This window comes from Somniosus microcephalus, chromosome 3 (genome assembly GCF_052327205.1).
Source record: "Somniosus microcephalus isolate GS21.2 chromosome 3, FLI_Smic_1.0, whole genome shotgun sequence".
Taxonomy (NCBI): domain Eukaryota; kingdom Metazoa; phylum Chordata; class Chondrichthyes; order Squaliformes; family Somniosidae; genus Somniosus; species Somniosus microcephalus.
In genome coordinates, this window is record NC_140989.1 from 120,997,758 (window position 1) to 121,016,376 (window position 18,619).

Genomic DNA, 18,619 nt, shown 5'->3' on the forward strand with positions numbered 1-18,619 from the left:
CTCCTCATAGGTCATTCCCGCCATTCCTGGTATCAGCCTGGTGAATCGCCGCTGCACCCCCTCCATGGCAAGAACATCCTTCCTCAGATGAGGCGACCAAAACTGTACACAGTACTCGAGGTGTGGTCTCACCAGTGCCCTGTACAGCTGCAGCAAGGTATCCCTGTTCCTGTATTCTAACCCTTTTGCTATGAAGGCCAGCATACCGTTTGCCTTCTTGACCGCCTGTTGCACCTGCATGCTCGCCTTCAGTGACTGGTGTACAAGAACACCCAGGTCTCTCTGTACTTCCCCCTCTCCCAATCTATTGCCATTTAAATAATAATTTGCCCTCCCGTTCCTGCACCCAAGGTGGATAACTTCGCACTTGTCCACATTATAGTGCATCTGCCATTTATCCGCCCAATCGCCCAGTCTGTCCAAATCGCTCTGGAGCTTCCTGGTCTCTTCCTCTGAGCCCACCCCCCCTCCTAGTTTAGTGTCGTCTGCAAATTTGGAAATGCTGCATCCGACTCCCTGATCCAGGTCATTAATGTAAATTGTGAACAGCTGGGGGCCCAGGACAGATCCCTGTGGTACCCCACTTGTTACTGCCTGCCATTCAGAAAATGAGCCGTTTATTCCAACTCTCTGTTTTCTATCTGACAGCCAGTTCCCTATCCACGCCAAAACTTTCCCCTTTATCCCATGAGCCTCAATTTTCCATGCTAATCTTTTATGTGGGACCTTATCGAAGGCCTTTTGGAAGTCCAGGTACACCACATCTACTGGCTCTCCCCCATCTATTCTACCAGTTACTCCCTCAAAAAATTCCAATAGATTAGTCAAGCACGATTTACCCTTTGTAAATCCATGTTGACTCTGTCCTATCCTGTCCCCATTTGCTAAGTGCTCCGCTATTTCATCCTTAATGATGGACTCCAGCATTTTGCCCACAACTGATGTAAGGCTTACAGGTCTGTAATTACCTGCTTTTTCCCTACCCCCCTTTTTGAATAGTGGGGTAACGTTAGCTACCCTCCAATCCATCGGCACTGTTCCCGAGTCTAATGAATTCTGAAAAATCATCCTTAGTGCATCCGCTATCTCTAGGGCCACCTCCTTCAGTACCCTAGGATGCATGTTATCAGGCCCTGGGGATTTGTCCACCTTCAATCCCTTTAGCTTCCTTAACACCATATCCTTAGAGATATTGATTTGCGTCAGTTCCTCCTTTGCCAATGTCCCTATTTTTCCCGATATCCCAGGGAGGTTTTTTGTGTCTTCCTTCGTAAAGACTGACCCAAAGTATGCATTTAGTTGATCTGCCATTTCCTTATTTCCCATTATATATTCCCCCGTATCTGACTGCAATGGACCAACTTTGGTTTTCACCAGTCTTTTCCTTTTGATATATTTATAAAAGCTTTTGGAGTTAGTTTTTATATTTTCCGCCAGCTTGTTTTCGTAAGCTATTTTGCCCCTCTTGATCATGCCCTTTGCCCTCCTTTGCTCTATCTTAAACTGTTCCCAATCTTCCGCTCTGGCGCTTTTTTTGGCTATTTTATACGCCCTATCTTTGGATTTTATGCTGTCTCTAATTTCCCCTGTTATCCACGGTTGAGTCACCTTTTTAGATTTCCTTTTATGCCAGATTGGTATGAACAATTTTTGCAATTTTGTCATTCTATCTTTAAATGTTTGCCATTGTTTATCTACCTCCAGTCCTCCCAGGAACGTTGTCCAATCAGACCTACTCAGTTCCCGTCTCATGGCATCATAATTCCCCTTGTTTAAATTCAGGACCTTAGTCTCTGAGTCAATTTCTTCGCTCTCCATTTCGAGTGAGAAATCGATCATGTTATGATCGCTCTGACCCAAGGGTCCCCGTACAACAAGATTACTGATTAGTCCCTTCTCATTGCACAGTACCCAGTCCAATATAGCCTGTTCCCGAGTTGGTTCCTCGACATATTGATCCAGATAACCATCCCTTAAACACTCAAGGAATTCCTCCTCCTCATTATTTTTACTGATTAGGCTAGTCCAATCTATATGTAAGTTAAAGTCACCTATGATGACAGCTGTGCTCTTATTGCACGCTTCTCTAATTTCCCTCGTGATGCCCTCCCTAACCTCTATTTTACTATTTGGAGGCCTATATACCACTCCTATTAATGTTTTTCGCCCCTCGCTATTTCTTAGCTCCACCCATATAGATGAGAATTTTTTTTTTTTTTTTAAAACTCTTGAGTTATGATGATCTAGAATGCACTGCCTGAAAGGGTGGTGGAAGCAGATTCAAAAGTCACTTTCAAAAGTGAATTGGATAAATAGTTGAAAAGGAGGCGAGTGGGATCAATTGGATAGTTCTCTCAAATGGCTTCCTTCTGATTCTATAAGCATTGGATAGTAAAACCATCACAGGCTGTAGGAACCCTTCACTCCAAATCCTCCATCATTAAAAGTTACACAACAGTGCTGACACTTAATTTGATTTTAACATATTTGAAATTGACATGGGCAGCACGGTGGCATAGTGGTTAGCACTGTTGCCTCACAGCGCCAGGGACCCGGGTTGGAATCCGGCCTCGGGCGACTGTCTGTGTGGAGTTTGCACATTCTCCCCGTGTTTGCGTGGGTTTTCTCCGGGTGCTCCGGTTTCCTCCCACAGTCCAAAGATGTGTGGGTTAGGTTGATTGGCTATGATAAATTGACCCTTAGTGTTAGGGGGATTAAATGCGTGGGGTTACAGGGATAGGGTGGGATATGTGTTGGTGTAGGGGTTACGGGGATCGGGTGGGATATGTGTCGGTGCAGGCTCGATGGGCCGAAATGGCCTCTATCTGCACTGTGGGGTTTCTGTGACCAGGGCAGTTGGTAGGCAGCCGCCACCACTGCCATTTGAACTTTTTTTTTTGGTGTGAAATGAGTAGTTTCTTTTGTTTTGTTTAATTCATTATGCCACTGAAATGTTGGGATATTCGAGGATTTCAAATACTCTCCATCAGCAATGAAGGTGCGAAGAATGTACTGAATTGCCTGAAATAGGAGGCACGCATAATACTTTGTAAGCAGTGCCGCTGAAATTGATTTCTACGCGGATGGCAAATGGTGAGCATTAGTTACTCGTTATAAATCAGTTGTGCGCCGTAAGTGTGAGCTCTGTACGTGATGGGGACTGTGCACTAATTACATTATATGCAACAAGATGGATTTACATTACCTAGGCGTTTACTACCAGCTACATGGTGAGATTTGTTTTTCCAGCAACACTCAAATAGTGCATTAGTAGCACTGCACTAATAGGGATTGACGAATTAGGACATCAACATTTTATAGAAACATATTTCTACTATTTCACAGAACTTTTTTAAAGCACAAATTCTAAATTATTTCTATAATTTAGAAAGTAATGATAAGGACGAGAGGCCAGGAGTGAACAGGCTCAAGGAGCTGAATGACCTACTCCTCTTCCTATGAATGAGTGACCACAACCTAGAACCAAAACAAGGCCACTAACTACAAGTCAGAAGATTCGTTAGATGATTCTGGAGCTACACTGCCTTTTAGAAATTTGGAACAAAACTTAAAATTTCAGAAATAAAGACATGAAGGAGAAAAACTATAGTTTCCTTTATAGGTTGTCAGCTCCCTTTCATTCCTATTAAAGAATGAGAACACAGCATTCAAAGATACTTATTAGTGCATTCTAATGTCTAATAATAAATTTTAAAAGATCCAATGCAATAGAAAATACTTACAGTACACTCCTGCATTTCCTGTTCCTTGGTAGCTAGCCTCATAACCAGGATGTTCTCCCTTCGAGCGGACTCATGTTGCTGCTGTTTCAGCTTCTCTTCAGACTCTCTTAACCCACTCACATCATTTGCTGTCATAACATGAAAGTGCAAACAAATACACATTAACAAATCCTTGCTCATGACATAGTTTTCTATATTGGGCCATTCTAAGTGTTATGATTTTAGCTGGCACGGTTACATTTTTCGCATTTGGTTTCGGTCACCAATGTAGACACTGAAAATTCATGTTTCTTTCACTACTCTATCTACAGACAAGGTATTAAACTGGCATGAGCTTAACCTTCATATCTCTTTTGTTGTGGTCTAGGATTTAAAGCTAGATTCTGGTCCAGTTTCTGAAAGTAGTACCTCCAGTTTAGATATGTTTTACCATAAAAGTCATTGTATACATCACACTTTCATGATCTGGAAACCCAAAGGCATGGCTTTTGTACAGAGAGATTTTGCTGGTTAGGTAGCATTTAAAAAAAAAACACCCATCAGTATGCCTGTTAGACTAACATACAATACTCTTGATTATATAATGGTCCGGAATTTGCTGTCAGTTGCAAAACAAAGGCATTTGCCGCTGGCCCCTAAGAAATCTACCCAGAGAGAGATCTCAATCTCTGATGAGAAGTTTACCTCTTTCGATGCGCAAGTGGTTTCAGTGTAGTATAGTGGGAATCCCCTAGTGCAATCTGCTGTGACGTTAACAAGCTAAGCAGCCAATCACATTGCAGAATTCAGAGAGAAGCAGGAAATGAAAACTTGCTTTTATCCTCACTTTTAAAAAATATTAGCGAGCAAAACAAAGACTGGAGCTCTCACATGGGATTAAGGTAGCACCTGAAATAAATATGAACAAGCTTTAAAAAAATATAATCTTTTTAAAGTTTCTTAAAAATTGTAATATTTGTCATATGGAGAAATTTGACACTCCACAAAATTAAAATTAGTTTTTCAGGGCTGTAACACTGTTAAAACCTCAGTTAAACCTGATCCAACAAGACCTAACATTTAATAGGGTATTTAATTTTGAATTTTTGGACTCTAGGGGAATCAAGGGATGCGGAGATGGGGCAGGAAAGTGGAGTTGAGGTTGACGATCAACCATGATCTTATTAAATGGCGGAGCAGGCTAGAGGGGCCGTATGGCCTACTCCTGCTCTTATTTCTTATGTTTTTAACAACAATATTACCACGGAAAAGCCAAGTTTGTCAGTTTCACTGATTGCCGGCTTTTGGGGGGTGGTGGTGGTGTGTGTCCGTAGCGCAGCCAGTGTCGGAGCAGTGAATGACTGACTGCGACTTCAGGATTTCCACGTTTAGATGCACATGCGCAACATTCTGAAGTTGAGGTCAGTTTCAAAGGGGCAATAACGGTGAATGCTGTTAGCTTGTCGTTCTTCCCCAACACAAATTCCGGACCAATGCTTCTTGGCAAGCAGGCACCAAAGAAGGAAATGCATTTTGCTCAAATCTCTAACTTCAATTGTCACATAAGGCACATTTAAAAAAAGTTTAGGAGAGTATTTTTTTAATCTGAAAAGTTCCCCAATTTTATAGAGAAAATATACTTAGAATCTGATATCATTAAAAAAGTGTGTATTTCTAAAAGCATTGCCACTCTAGTCATTTGTCACAGGGAAAACATCCCACCCAGAATAACCAAGCAGTAGTGTGGTTTTGCTGGGTCCTGCTACTCTGACCAATCCAAAGTTGTGGCCTCCATTGTCCCATGGAGCTGCTCTAGGTTGCACACTCAGTAACAACAATGCAGCCAGATGGAAGAAAACAACTTACAAAAAATAAAGTACAATAAGTGCCTAGCTAGATTGAGAAGGATATTGCTTTTCTCTATACCCCTAGTGTAGTGGTTATGTGACTGGACTAATGATCAAGAGAACACGAGAGTTCAAGTCCCACCATAAAAGTTTAAGAATTTGAATTCAATTAAAAAAAAAAAAATCTACAAATAAAAAGCTGGTATCAGTAAAGTGACAATGAAGGATCGTCATATAAACCCAACCGGTTTACTAATGTCCTTTAGAGAAACAAACCTGCACCCTTACCCGGTCTGACCCATATGTGATTCCAGTGCCACATCAACTTGGTTGACTCTTAACTTCTCTTGGAAGTGGCCTAGCAAGCCACTCAGCTGTATCCAGGTATGAGCTATAAATGTCAGCCTCGTCAGGGACACCCTCATTCCAAGGATGAACTAGAAAAAAAACCTGTCCTTTTAAACCCCTTCAAGCAACTGGTCCTAGCATAGCAGACCTCATAACATACATGGGAGTCAATTAACTAGCAAACCACATTATGCTGAACACAAGTGCTACCTGTTTAAAAGAAAATAAAATCACCATTGCTCCAGTAGATATGGCAGTTTAACAGGACTGTTTATCTTATAGCTATTGGGAGTTATTCGCTGAATAATACCAGCATTATAATGTCAAACTGCCATTTAAAAAAAAACATTATCTATGTTCCTTGCTGGGAGACATTAAAGAAGTGGAAGTGATACTCCTGGACCAGAAGAGCTGGGCATGGGTCAGACTCCGAAATCCCTCCTTTCCCCACATCATCTCATTCTTACACTAGTTTGTCATCTTCCAGCTTCCATTGCGCATGAATGGAGATGAACAGGTGTGCGTGAAGGAAGTAGGAGGGGAAGACAAATGGCCACACTCAACAGGTGCCTCGTATATGTTAAATTAAGAAAATTACGTGTAAAATACAAGAACCAAGACAAACTGGTAAGACTAAGGAGACCTCACAACATAAATTAGCAGCGAAGCTGCTATCTCCACCTCTCTACTTAGTCGTTTAAGTCCACAATAAGGTGGAAACCCTGAAAATACATAATTTCTACTCGCTGATACAGAAACCACCAAATGTAGCTCTCCACTTTATCAGCTGCTGCACACAGGGATTCTAGAAGTATCACCCCACATCCAGCATTAACTCATAACAACTGGGCACCAAAGAGGGTATGGTACAACTCCTGGCAAAAACACCAGATCTGCAGGCGATGTTGCCTACCACTGTTTGGAGTTTAAAATAACAGAAAACACTGGAAAAACTCAGCAGGCAGGGCAGCATCCGTGGAGAGAGAAACAGCGTTAACGTTTCAGGTCGATGACCTTTCGTCAGAGCTGGAAAAAGCAGGAAATGGAAAGCAGGTTTGAGGGCTGGGAAATGGGGGAGGGGATGAAAGAACAAAAGGGAAGGTCAGTGATAGGATAGAAAGCAGGAGAGATTAAGAGACATTGAGAGACATTAAGAGATATTCAAGGCGAGAGGAGGTGGTAATGGGACAGGTTAAGGAACAAAGTATGGCTCTAGATGGGGTGTGAATTGCGCTGGCAGAATGAAGGACAGCTGCCATGTGGGAGGGAAGAAAAAAGGCAAACAAAAATTGTGGATAAGAAAATATATGTGATAGGGGCCGAGGTTATGATCTGAAATTGTTGAACTCTATGTTGAGTCCAGAGGGCTGTAGAGAGCCTAATTGAAAGGTGAGGTGCTGTTCCTCGAGCTTACATGAAACAGTGCACGAGGCCGAGGACGGTGAGGTCTGAGTGGGAATGCAGCGGTGAATTAAAGTGACAGGCCACCGGGAGCTCGGGGTCCCCCTTACAGACTGAACGGAGATGTTCTGCAAAGCGGTCACCCAATCTGTGTTTGGTCTCCCCAATGTAGAGGAGACCGCATCGTGAGCAGCGAATAGAGTATACTAAATTGCAAGAAGTACAAGTAAATCGCTGTTTCACCTGGAAGGGGTGTTTGGGGCCCTGGACAGTGGGAAGGGGGGAGGTATAAGGGCATGTGTTGCATCTCCTGCACGTGCACGGGAAGGTGCCGGGCGAAGGGGAAGGTGTGCTGGGAGTGGTGGAGGAGTGGACTAGGGTGTCGTGGAGGGAGCAGTCCCTACGGAATGCTGAAAGGGGAGGTGAGGGGAAGATGCGTTTGGTGGTGGGATCACGCTGGAGGTGGCGGAAATGGCGGAGGATGATCCGTTGAATGTGGGGTGAAAGGTGAGGACAAGGGGAACTCTATCGTGGTTCCGGGAGGGAGGGGCAGGGGTGAGGGCAGCAGTGCGGGAGATAGAACGGACACGGTCAAGGGCGGTGTCAACCACAGTAGAGGGGAATCCTCGGTTGAGGAAAAAGGAAGACATGTCGGAAGCACTGGTATGGAAGGTGGCATCGTCGGAGTAGATGCGGTGGAGACGGAGAAACTGGGAGAATGGAATTGAGTCCTTACAGGAGGCGGGGTGGGAGGAAGTGTAGTCCAGGTAGCTGTGGGAGTCAGTGGGTTTGTAGTGAATGTTAGTCAATAACCTAGCCCCAGAGATGGAGACGGAGAAGTCAAGGAAGGGACGAGTCGGAGATGGACCATGTGAAGGTGAGGGATGGGTGGAAATTGGAAGCAAAGTGAATGAAATTTTCTAGTTCAGGGCGAGAGCAGGAGACGGCACTGATACAGTCATCAATGTACCGGAAAAAAAGAGGTGAGGGAGGGGACCCGAGTAGGACTGGAACAAAGAGTGTTCCACATATCCCACGAAAAGGCAGGCATAGCTAGGACCCATGCGGGTACCCATAGCAACACCTTTGATTTGGAAGAAACGAGTGGAGTCAAAGGAGAAGTTGTTCAATGTGAGAACAAGTTCAGCCAGGTGGAGGAGGGTGGTGGTGGATGGAGACTGGCTGGGCCTCTTCAAGAAGCAGAGCACCCTCAAGCCATCCGGGTGGGGGATGGAGGTGTAGAGGGATTGTACGTCCAGTGAAAAGGAGGCGGTTGGGGCCAGGAAACTGGAAACTGTTAAAAGTGGCGGAGGGCGTTGGAAGAGTCACGGATGTAGGTGGGAAGAGACTGGACAAGGGGAGAAGAGAGTCGAGATAGGAAGTGGTAAGTTCCGTGGGGCAAGAACAGGCTGAAACGATGGGTCTACCAGGGCAGGCCTGTTTGTGGATCTTGGGAAGGAGGTAGAAGTGGGCTGTGTGGGATTCGGGGACTATGAGGTTGGCGGCCGTGGGGGGAGGGGGAAGATCTCCAGAGGAGATGAGGTCAGTGATAGTCTTTGAAATGGTGGCTTGATGTTCGGTAGTGGGGTCATGGTCCAGGTGGAGGTAGGAGGAAGTGTCGGAGAGTTGGCGTTCAGCTTCCGCTAGGTAGAGGTTGGTTCGCCAAACAACAGCACCACCCTTGTCAGCAGGTTTAATGACAATGTCGGGGTTGGATCTGAGAGAATGGAGTGCTGCAAGTTCAGAGGGAAGTAGGTTGGAGTGAGTGAGGGGAGCAGAGAAATGGAGACAGCCGATGTCACGGCAGCAGTGTGCAATGAAAAGATCGAGAGAGGGCAAGAGGCCAGAGGGAGGGGCCAGGTAGAATGAGAATTCTGAAAGCGGGAGGAAGGGTCAGCCGTGCGGGGGGAAGACTCCTGGCCAAAGAAGTGGGCACGGAGGCGAAGGCCGAGCTTGAAATTCATTGAAGTGGGGATTAAGCTCAGGCCTTTGCTGAGGACTGAGACTGATCGTTCTGGGTCAGAGAGGGGAAGGTCAGAAGGGATAGTGAAAACGCGGCAGGGGGTGAGATTGGGAGAAGGGGGGTCAGAGGAAAGTGAAGAGGAAGAAAAAAAGTTTTTGTTGAAGCGTCGGATGAGTCGAAGGATGAAATGGAACTGTGGACCCGGACAGCTTTGAGATAGAGTGCGTCGGTGCTGCTGAAGAGGCCGAGAATGTTCATGTGGCGCCGCATGGCGTTGAGCGTGGATCTCAAGATGCGGCGAGAGCAGTAGTTCGAGGAACGATGAATATCTTGGGAGATATTTGTAATCCTGGGTGAATCCGAAACACGAAGGGTGGAAGTTTAGTTGGAATCCACGTGGAATAAGTCGGAACCGGAGACAGTTACTGAGGAAAGAGATGCGGCTGTGAAACAGTGTCTTGGCAGATACCTGATCAAACACGAGAAGGGAAACTGAAAGCAATGAAAATGAACAAGGTTGAAGAGACAACGGAAATCCCGTCAAAGAGAAGAACAGAATTTCTTCCAGGTAGGTATTCCTAAAAGAGGTAGGCGTTCCTAAAAGAGGTGGCAGTGAACCAAACACTAATACGATAGCAAAATACTGCAGCCGCTGGAAATCCGAAATAACAAAAAACACTGGAAAAACTCAGCAGGCCAGGCAACATCCGTGGAGAGAAACAGTTAACGTTTCAGGTCGATGACCTTTTGTCAGAACTGGAAAAAGCAGGAAATGGAAAGCAGGTTTGGGGGCTGGGAAAAGGGGGAGGGGATGAAAGAACAAAAGGGAAGGTCAGTGATAGGATAGAAAGCAGGAGAGAGTGAGAGACATTAAGAGATATTCAAGGCGAGAGGAGGTGGTAATGGGACAGGTTAAGAAACAAAGGATGGCTCTAGATGGGGTGTGAATTGTGCTGGCAGAATGAAGGACAGCTGCCATGTGGGAGGGAAGGAGAAGAAAAAAAAGGCAAGCAAAAATTGTGGATAAAAAAAGAAAATATATATGTGATAGGGGCCGAGGTTATGATCTGAAATTGTTGAACTCTATGTTGAGTCCAGAGGGCTGTAGAGTGCCTAATTGAAAGATGAGGTGCTGTTCCTCGAGCTTACGTGGAACAGTGCAAGAGGCCGAGGACGGTGAGGTCTGAGTGGGAATGGAGCAGAGAATTAAAGTGACAGGCCACCGGGAGCTCGGGGTCCCCCTTATGGACTGAACGGAGGTGTTCCGCAAAGCGGTCACCCAATCTGCGTTTGGTCTCCCCAATGTAGAGGAGACCACATCGTGAGCAGCGAATGCAGAATACTAAATTGCAATAAGTACAAGTAAATCGCTGTTTCACCTGGAAGGGGTGTTCTGAGTTTATTCTTCTTCCAAAGAAAATCTTGCTTCCTACAAAAGACCAACCAATACACTATAGGCCATTAGAAAATCCTTTCCTGTTGACACACTGAGCATGTGGAAGCTGATTGACAGAGAACATATTTTTTTTCTAGGAACTTCCTGTTGGATATGGTGGAGGAGATTAACTCACAAAGTGAACTGAGTAACATGCCAGAGCTAATGATTTATGGTATTCTGGATTGGAGATTGCGTGGGCTCCCTATCTTACTTTGAAAAGCATGAAGTACACATTGTTCATACCATTTCTACAAGTGGTAATGATGAGTATTCTGACTGCCTGTCCTCAAAAAAGCCTGCCTCCATGGGCAGCTGTCCTTAGATTTTTAGCACTCTGTTATTGACTGTCCGTTTCCGTGTTAAGGCAGCACTGTGGATTTTTGCACTTAGCATTTCAGGGACTCCGTTCAAAAAGTTATAGAAATTAACTTCTAAAGGTTCACCACTCTGTCTTAAAATAGTTTATGCAATAATTACATAGAATATACAGCACAGAAACAGGCCATTTGGCCTAACTAGTCTGCGCTGGTTTTTATACTCTTCCCGTTCCATCTACCTCATCTTAGCCTTTCAGCATATCTTTCTATTCCTTTTCTCTCAGGTACTCATTTAGTTTCCTTTTGAAAGCATCTATGCTATTTGCCTCAACCACTTCCTGTGGTAACAAGTTCCACATTCTAACCACTCTCGAGTAAAGAAATTTCTCCTCATTTCCCCACTGGATTAATTAGTAACTATCATGGGTTTATGGCCTCTAGTTTTGGATTCTTCCACAATTGGAAACAGTCTCTCCTCATCTACCCTGTCCAACCATTCATAATTTTAAAGACCTCCATCAGGTCACCTCTACGTCCTCTCTTTTCTAAAGAAAAAAGCCCCTACCAGTTCCATCTTTCCCGATAGCTGCAATCTCTTGGTTCTGATACCACCCTTGTAAATCTTGTTGGCACTTTCTCCAGTGCTTCTCTGCCCTTCTTATAGTATGGAGACCCGAAGTGTACACAGTACTCCAAGTGCAGCCTGACCAGTGCCCTATACAAATTTAACACTACTTTTGAATTCTATACCCCTAGAAATAAATCCCAGTGCAGTTAGAATTTCTAATTGCTTTGCTGATCTGCGATGCTACTTTTAATGATTTGTTCACCCGTATCCCTAGATCCCTTTGCTGTTTCTACCCCATTCAGTTTCTTATTTTCTAAGGTGTAGGTGATGTTTCTGTTTTTCCTACCAAAGTGCATCACCTCACATTTATCTATGTTAAAGTTACTTTGCCACTTAACTACCCAGTCTGCAAGTTTTCTAATGTCTTCTTGTATTATGTTGCATTCTTCCTCAGTGTTAGCTATACACCCCCCAGTTTGGTATCATTTGTAAATTTTGATAGTGTGTTACTTGTTCCCAAGTCCAAATCATTAATGTAAAATAGGATTAATAGTGGTCTCAGCACTGATCCTGTGGAACATCGCTTTCTACCTTCCTCTAATCTGAATAACTATCTTTTACCCCCTACTCTCTGCTTTCTATTTTTCAGCCAATTTGCTATCCATTCAGTTATTTATCCCGACTCCACATACCCTAATTTTCATCACGAGCCTACTGTGTGGTACCTTATTGAAGGCCTTTTGAAAATCCAAGTATATGACATCTACTACATTACCCTTGTCTACTCTTTCCATTACCTCTTCAAAGAATTCTATAATCAGGTTAGTTAAGCACGACTTAACCTTTCGGAATCCATGCTGACTTATTTTAATTATATTTTCTGTTTCCAGATGCTCTATCACTTTTAGTATAGATTGCAGTATCTTTCCTATCACGGATGTTAAGCTGACTGGTCTGTAGTTCCCAGGTTTTCTTCTACCCCCCGTTTTTGTATATAGGAGCAACATTAGCTTTCCACCAGTCCTCTGGCGCTATCCCCTATTCTATGGAGCTTTTAGTTATATATCTCTCCTCCTGAGTTTCGAGTATGTGAGGGTGCATACCATCCAGACCTAGGATTTTATCCTCTTAGATTTGCTAGTTTGTCAATTATTTTCTCCCTTTCTAGCCCAACTGTATTAATATTCTTTTAAAGCTCATCTTCTATTTCATTATCTCCTTTTGTAAAAACTGAGGCAAAGTAAGTTATTCAATACTTCTGCCATTATCTCTGAGTTTATCTTGCTCATCCTTTAGTGGCCCTATCCTTACTTTAATTTTCCTTTTGTTATTTACGTGTTTATAGAACACTATTATTTTTATTTTTTATTTTCCATGATAATTTGATTTTGTAATTTCTCTTTGCCTTCCTGATGGTTTTATTTAAACTTCGCTCCTAAGTTCTTTGTATTTCCTGTTGTCCTCCTCGCCTTTAAGTACTTATGTCTTTTTCTTTAAATTCAATTCCCCTTTTAGTTCTTTATTGATCCACATTGCTCCATAATTAGCTTGCTTGTTTTTGGCTTTTAGTGGGATACATTTCTCTTGAACTCTATTGATTACCCGTAAGATTTCCCACTGTTTTTCTGGATTTTCTCCCAATTTACCTTATTTAGTTCTACCCTCATTTCCTCACTATTTTCTCTTTTCCAACCTATTACCTTTGTCCTATTTATGTCGCTCTCAATTCTAATCTTGAGCCATACTATGTTGTGATCACCAGTACCAAGATGTTCTCTTACTCCTCTTGGCTCATTACCCATTACAAGATCCAGCAGTGATTCTTTTCTTGTTGGACTTCTTGGGTAGAGTGAGAAAGGAGTCCTGTATACTCTGTAAAAACTCGATTCCCCTTTCTCCTCTTCTTCCTGACAGTTTATTTGGGGTAGTTGAAAACTCCCACGATTATTATTCTATGCCTGCTACTCTCCGTAGATTTGACGACCTATTTCTTCCTCTAATTCCCTTATTTGGTGGTCCATAGTATACCTCCATTAGGGTGATGGATTCCTTCTTATATTTTAACTCAATCCATATGGATTCTGTATTTATCTTACTGCTAGTTACATCTATTTTTTCTACTGCTATTACATTATCTTTAACTCATACAGCTACTCTACCTCCCTGCCCTTCTTCCCTAAATGTGTTATATCCTGCAATATTTAGTTCCCAGTCCTGTTCTCTATCTAGCTATGTAATTCACATATTGCACTGCTAGTTTCTTGCTGTGAGTTTCTACTCTCCCTTAAAAGGCTGTGGATGTTGGGTCAATTCAAATTTTCAAGACAGATTGCTAAATTTTTATTTGGCAAGGGCATCATGGGATATGGAGGAAAGGTGAATAAATGGAATTGTAGTACAGATCAGCCATGATCTGAATACACAACAGGTTCAGGGGTTGAATGGCATACTTCTGTTCCTATGCAATTAACCTGTCTGCAAAAAAAAAACCTTAGCTTTAGCCTGAACACAACACTCTTGATAATGTGTACTTCTTGCCTTTCAAAGCAGAAAGAATAAGGTAGGCAGCCCACGCAGTCTCCAGTGCATAATACCACAAATCATTAGCTCTGCAGCACATTCTTCCATTCAGGTAATGCAAAAGGTTATAAATTTCAGTACAAAGGAGACTTATGGAAGCTATCTTTTTGCTGTGAATCAGTGTAGAGGAAACCACAATTACAATAAGGATCACTTAAGTGGCATAAAAATGCTTTCTGCCACACATTCAGTTGATCATAGCTGGTAAGGGATACTACAAGGCCACTGATCCAACTGTCAAGCCCATATGTGCCAACAACTTTAACAGGCATATGGGAGCAATGGAAATGGATGATCACCTAGGAATTTACTATTATCTGGCATGAAAAATGGAATCATGGAAAATGATTCCAATTATTCAATGCCAATATGATTCAACGTATGGTTATGCCAAGGAAGGTTAACAGTTTTACTTGGGGTTGATGATGAAATGGACAGGTGTAACGAGCAAATTTAGCCGCTGCTAGCAGTTTAAAGATGGTCTTGAAGAAACTACAATTGCTTGTCCTCAAACCCACCACTTACTGCTAATGCATAAATGGAGAACCACATGCAAAACCCCAAAGGATGTATGACATAAAACAGACATGAGAAGCTTATGCCTTGGTGCCCAACACTACATTACATTATGCTCTTCAAGTATCGGACACTAGTCAATTATGAAGAACAAACTCAAACTTCCATGAGTAGGCGTTCTGATTGTTAGGCGAGACGTATATCCATTTCAAGTATTCAAGTCTACAATTATTTTAGTCTTTGTCAGATGCATTTTGTTACTCTGGGATAACGTTAACGAAGCAAAATATATTTCAGACATGTATCCACTAGACACGGTGGCATAGTGGTTAGCACTGTTGCCTCACAGCACCAGGGACCCGGGTTCGAATCCGGCCTCGGGCGACTGTCTGTGTGGAGTTTGCACATTCTCCCCGTGTTTGCGTGGGTTTCCTCCGGGTGCTCCGGTTTCCTCCCACAGTCCAAAGATGTGCGGGTTAGGTTGATTGGCTATGATAAATTGACCCTTAGCGTTAGGGGGATTAAATATGTGGGGTTGCGGGGAGGGTGGGGTTGGTGTAGGGGTTACGGGGATCGGGTGGGATATGTGTCGGTGCAGGCTCGATGGGCCGAAATGGCCTCTATCTGCACTGTGGGGTTTCTGTGATTTCTGTCTTGCCTATCCAAAAAATTAGACTGGGGTTCAACACAAGACTTTGTTGCGACAAATGATCCAATTACAGAAATAGAATTTACTGCACAGAAACAGGCCATTCAGCCAAACTGGTCTATGCTGGTGTTTTTATGCTCCACACAAGCCTCTTCCCACCCCACTTCATCGAACTCTAACGGCATATCCTTCTATTTCCTTCTCCCTCAGTTATTTATCTAGCTTCCCCTTAAATGCTATTCGCTTCAACTACTCCCTGTGATAGTGAGTTCCACATTCTAACCACTCTCTGGGTAAAGACATTTCCAAATTGTTTTGGTAGTAACCAAGATTACAAGTATGTTTGTGGTTCTATTAAGGTACAGATTTTCAAAATTAAGTATCACATTGATTATTTTTTGCTGTCATATGCCAAAAATGTCAAATAAGAAGATGCCATTGCAACATGAGCGTTTGTTTTGATTTTCAAAAGACCATTGTAAGATACCGCATAGTAGACTCATGACTAAGGTCAGAGCATGTGGAGTCAGTGGACAAGTAGCAGATTGGATAGCAAGCTGGCTACAAAACAGGAAACAGAGGGTGGGGGGTTAAGGGTAGCAACTCAGACTGGCAAAAAATGGAAAGTGGTGTTCCACGGGATTGGTGCTAGGACCACTGTTCACCATTGGCATAAATCATTTGTACTCTGAAATCAGAGGTACAATTTCAAAATTTGTGGACGACACCAAATTGGGAGGTATAGTCAATACTGAGGAAGACTGCGACAAATTACACATCGACATTAATAAACTTACAGAATGGGTGTGTAATTAGCAAATTAATTTCAATATAGGTAAGTTTGAGGTGGTGCATTTTGGTAGGAAGAATAAAATTCTAACAAGACTGGACAGACTAGTTGCAGGAAGGATGTTCCCGATGGCAGGGGGGAGTCCAGAACCAGGGGTCACAGTCTAAGGATAAGGGGCAAGCCATTTAGGACAGAAATGGAGGAGGAATTTCTTCACCCAGAGAGTGGTGAACCTGTGGAATTCTCTACCACAGAAGGCAGTAGAGGCCAATACATTAAATATATTCAAGAAGGAGTTGGATATATTTCTTAAGGCTAAAGGGATCAAGGGGTATGGGGAGAAAGCAGGGACCGGGTACTGAATTTGGATGATCAGCCATGATCGCATTGAATGGCGGAGCAGGCTCGAGGGGCCGAATGGCCTACTCCTGCTCCTATCTTCTATGTTTCTACTGAAATCCCTACTGGATTTATTGGTGACTATCTTTACATTTATGGCCCCGAGTTTTGGACTCGCCCACAAGTGGAAACATCTTTTCTAAGTTTACCCTATCAAACACCTTCAGAATTTAAAAGGCCTCTATTAGGTCACCTCTCAGCCTTTCTAGAGGAAAAAAAGAGCTCCAGCCTGACAGTTATAATCTCTCAGTTCTGGTACCAACCCCTTAAAAAAATGTTGCACCTTTTCCAGTGCCTTTTTGTAATACGGAGATCAGAACTGTGCACAGTACTCCAAGTGTGGTCGAACCAACATTCTATACAAGTTTAACATAACTTCTCTGCTTTTGAATTTTATTCCTCTAGAAATGAACCCCAGTGTTTTGTTTGAATTTTTATGGCTGGGTTAACTTGTGTTGTTACTTTTAATGATTTGTGAATCTGTACTCTAGATCCCTATGCTCCTCTTCCCCATTTAGCTTATTTTCCAAGGAGTATGCGGCCTCCTTATTCCTCCTACCAAATGCACCACCTCAGTTATCTATATTGATGAAATTCATTTGCCATTTACACACCCATTATGCAAGTTTATTTACATCTTCTTGCATTGTTAGACAGTATTAAATATACCTCCCAATTTGGTGTCATTAGCAAATTTAAAAATTGTGCTTCCAATTCCACAGTACAAATTGTTCATGTAACTAGTGAACAGTGGTCTGAGCACCGGCCCCTGTGGAACACCACTTCCCACCTTCCGCCAGTCTGAGTAACTACCTTTAATCGCCTAATCTCGGTTTTCTGTTTTGTAGCCAACTTGCTATCCATTCTGCTACTTGTCCCGAATCCATAGTCTGACTGCAGCCATGCATCTACTAGGAGTCTACATATCAAAGGCCTTCTGAAAATCAAAATATATTACAGCTACTACATTACCCATATCTACTCTTTTTGATACTTCTTCAAAGTATCCAATAAGGTTGGTCAAGCATGACCTTCCCTTTTGAAATCCGTACCAACTATTCTCTCTCACTGGGCACCAAGGTGTAGTATTAAAAAGTAGAAACAAGGTGCACAAAGGATTGGGAGAGACAGTTAGAGTTAGAAATAATACAGAATTAGGTAGGATCAGAAAATACAGAGGTCTAAGTTAGGTTTGGAGTGCATGTGTGTAAATGCATGAAGTGAAGGTTGGTGAATTGCAGACGCAAATAGTCAGGTGGGGAGATATGATGTAGTGGCGATAACTCCTGGCTCAAAAAAGGGGAAGATTGGACGTTTAATACTCCTGGGTACAAGGTATTCAGGAAAGGTTAAAAAAAAAAGAGGGGCAGCATTTTGTTGAAGGAAAATATTACAGTGCTCAAAAGAGAAAATGTCCTGAGGGGTCAAAGGCAGAATCTATTTGGTTGGAGGCAAGAAACAATAAAGGAGCTATTTCGCAACTTGGTGTATTTTATAGGCCAACAAATAGTGGGAAGGAGATTGAGGAACAGATTTGCAAAAAATTACTTTGAGGTGGAAGAACTATAGCGTAGTGATGATGGGAGACTTTAACTACCTCAATATTGAATGGGCAGTGATTGTGTGCAGGGCAGAGAAGGGAGGAATTTCTGAAGAATGATCAGGAGAGCTTTCTTGATCAGTATGTTTCCTGCCAGCAAGGAAAGAGGCATTGCTGGATCTAGTCCTGGGGAATGAAGTGGGTCAAGTGGAGATTGTCATAGAGTCGGGGGCATCTCGGGAATAGTGATCATAGTATTTTGTAAGGTTTAGATTAGTTACAGAGAAGGACAAGGAGCAATCTAAAATAAAAATACTTAACTGGAGGGCGGCCAATTTCAGCGAATTGAGGAGGAATCTGGCTCGGGTAAGCTGGAGTCAAAGACTGGAAGGAAGAAATGTAATGGAGTAATGGGCAGCCTTTAAAGAGGAGATGGTTCAAGTACAGTCAAGGTACATTCCCACAAGGGGGAAAGGGAGGGCAACAAAAGCCAGAGCTCCCTGGATGACGAAGGAGTTAGAGAGTAGGAAGAAGCAGACAA

General features: G+C 43.0%; 1 protein-coding gene across 4 annotated transcripts in view; it reads right to left on the reverse strand.

The window, feature by feature from the left end:
• The window catches only part of wtap (WT1 associated protein), a 61,783-nt gene that overhangs the window by 23,278 nt on the left and 19,886 nt on the right, over window positions 1–18,619 (reverse strand). For 2 of the 4 annotated variants that reach the window (XM_085981542.1, XM_085981546.1), the window contains one exon: window positions 3,744–3,871. In XM_085981542.1, coding sequence (XP_085837668.1) covers window positions 3,744–3,871 — 128 coding nt within the window. Of the gene's footprint in view, window positions 1–3,743; window positions 3,872–5,857; window positions 6,007–10,660; window positions 10,711–18,619 lie in introns of those variants that run through there. The other 2 variants (XM_085981544.1, XM_085981543.1) reach the window with 2 other exon arrangements.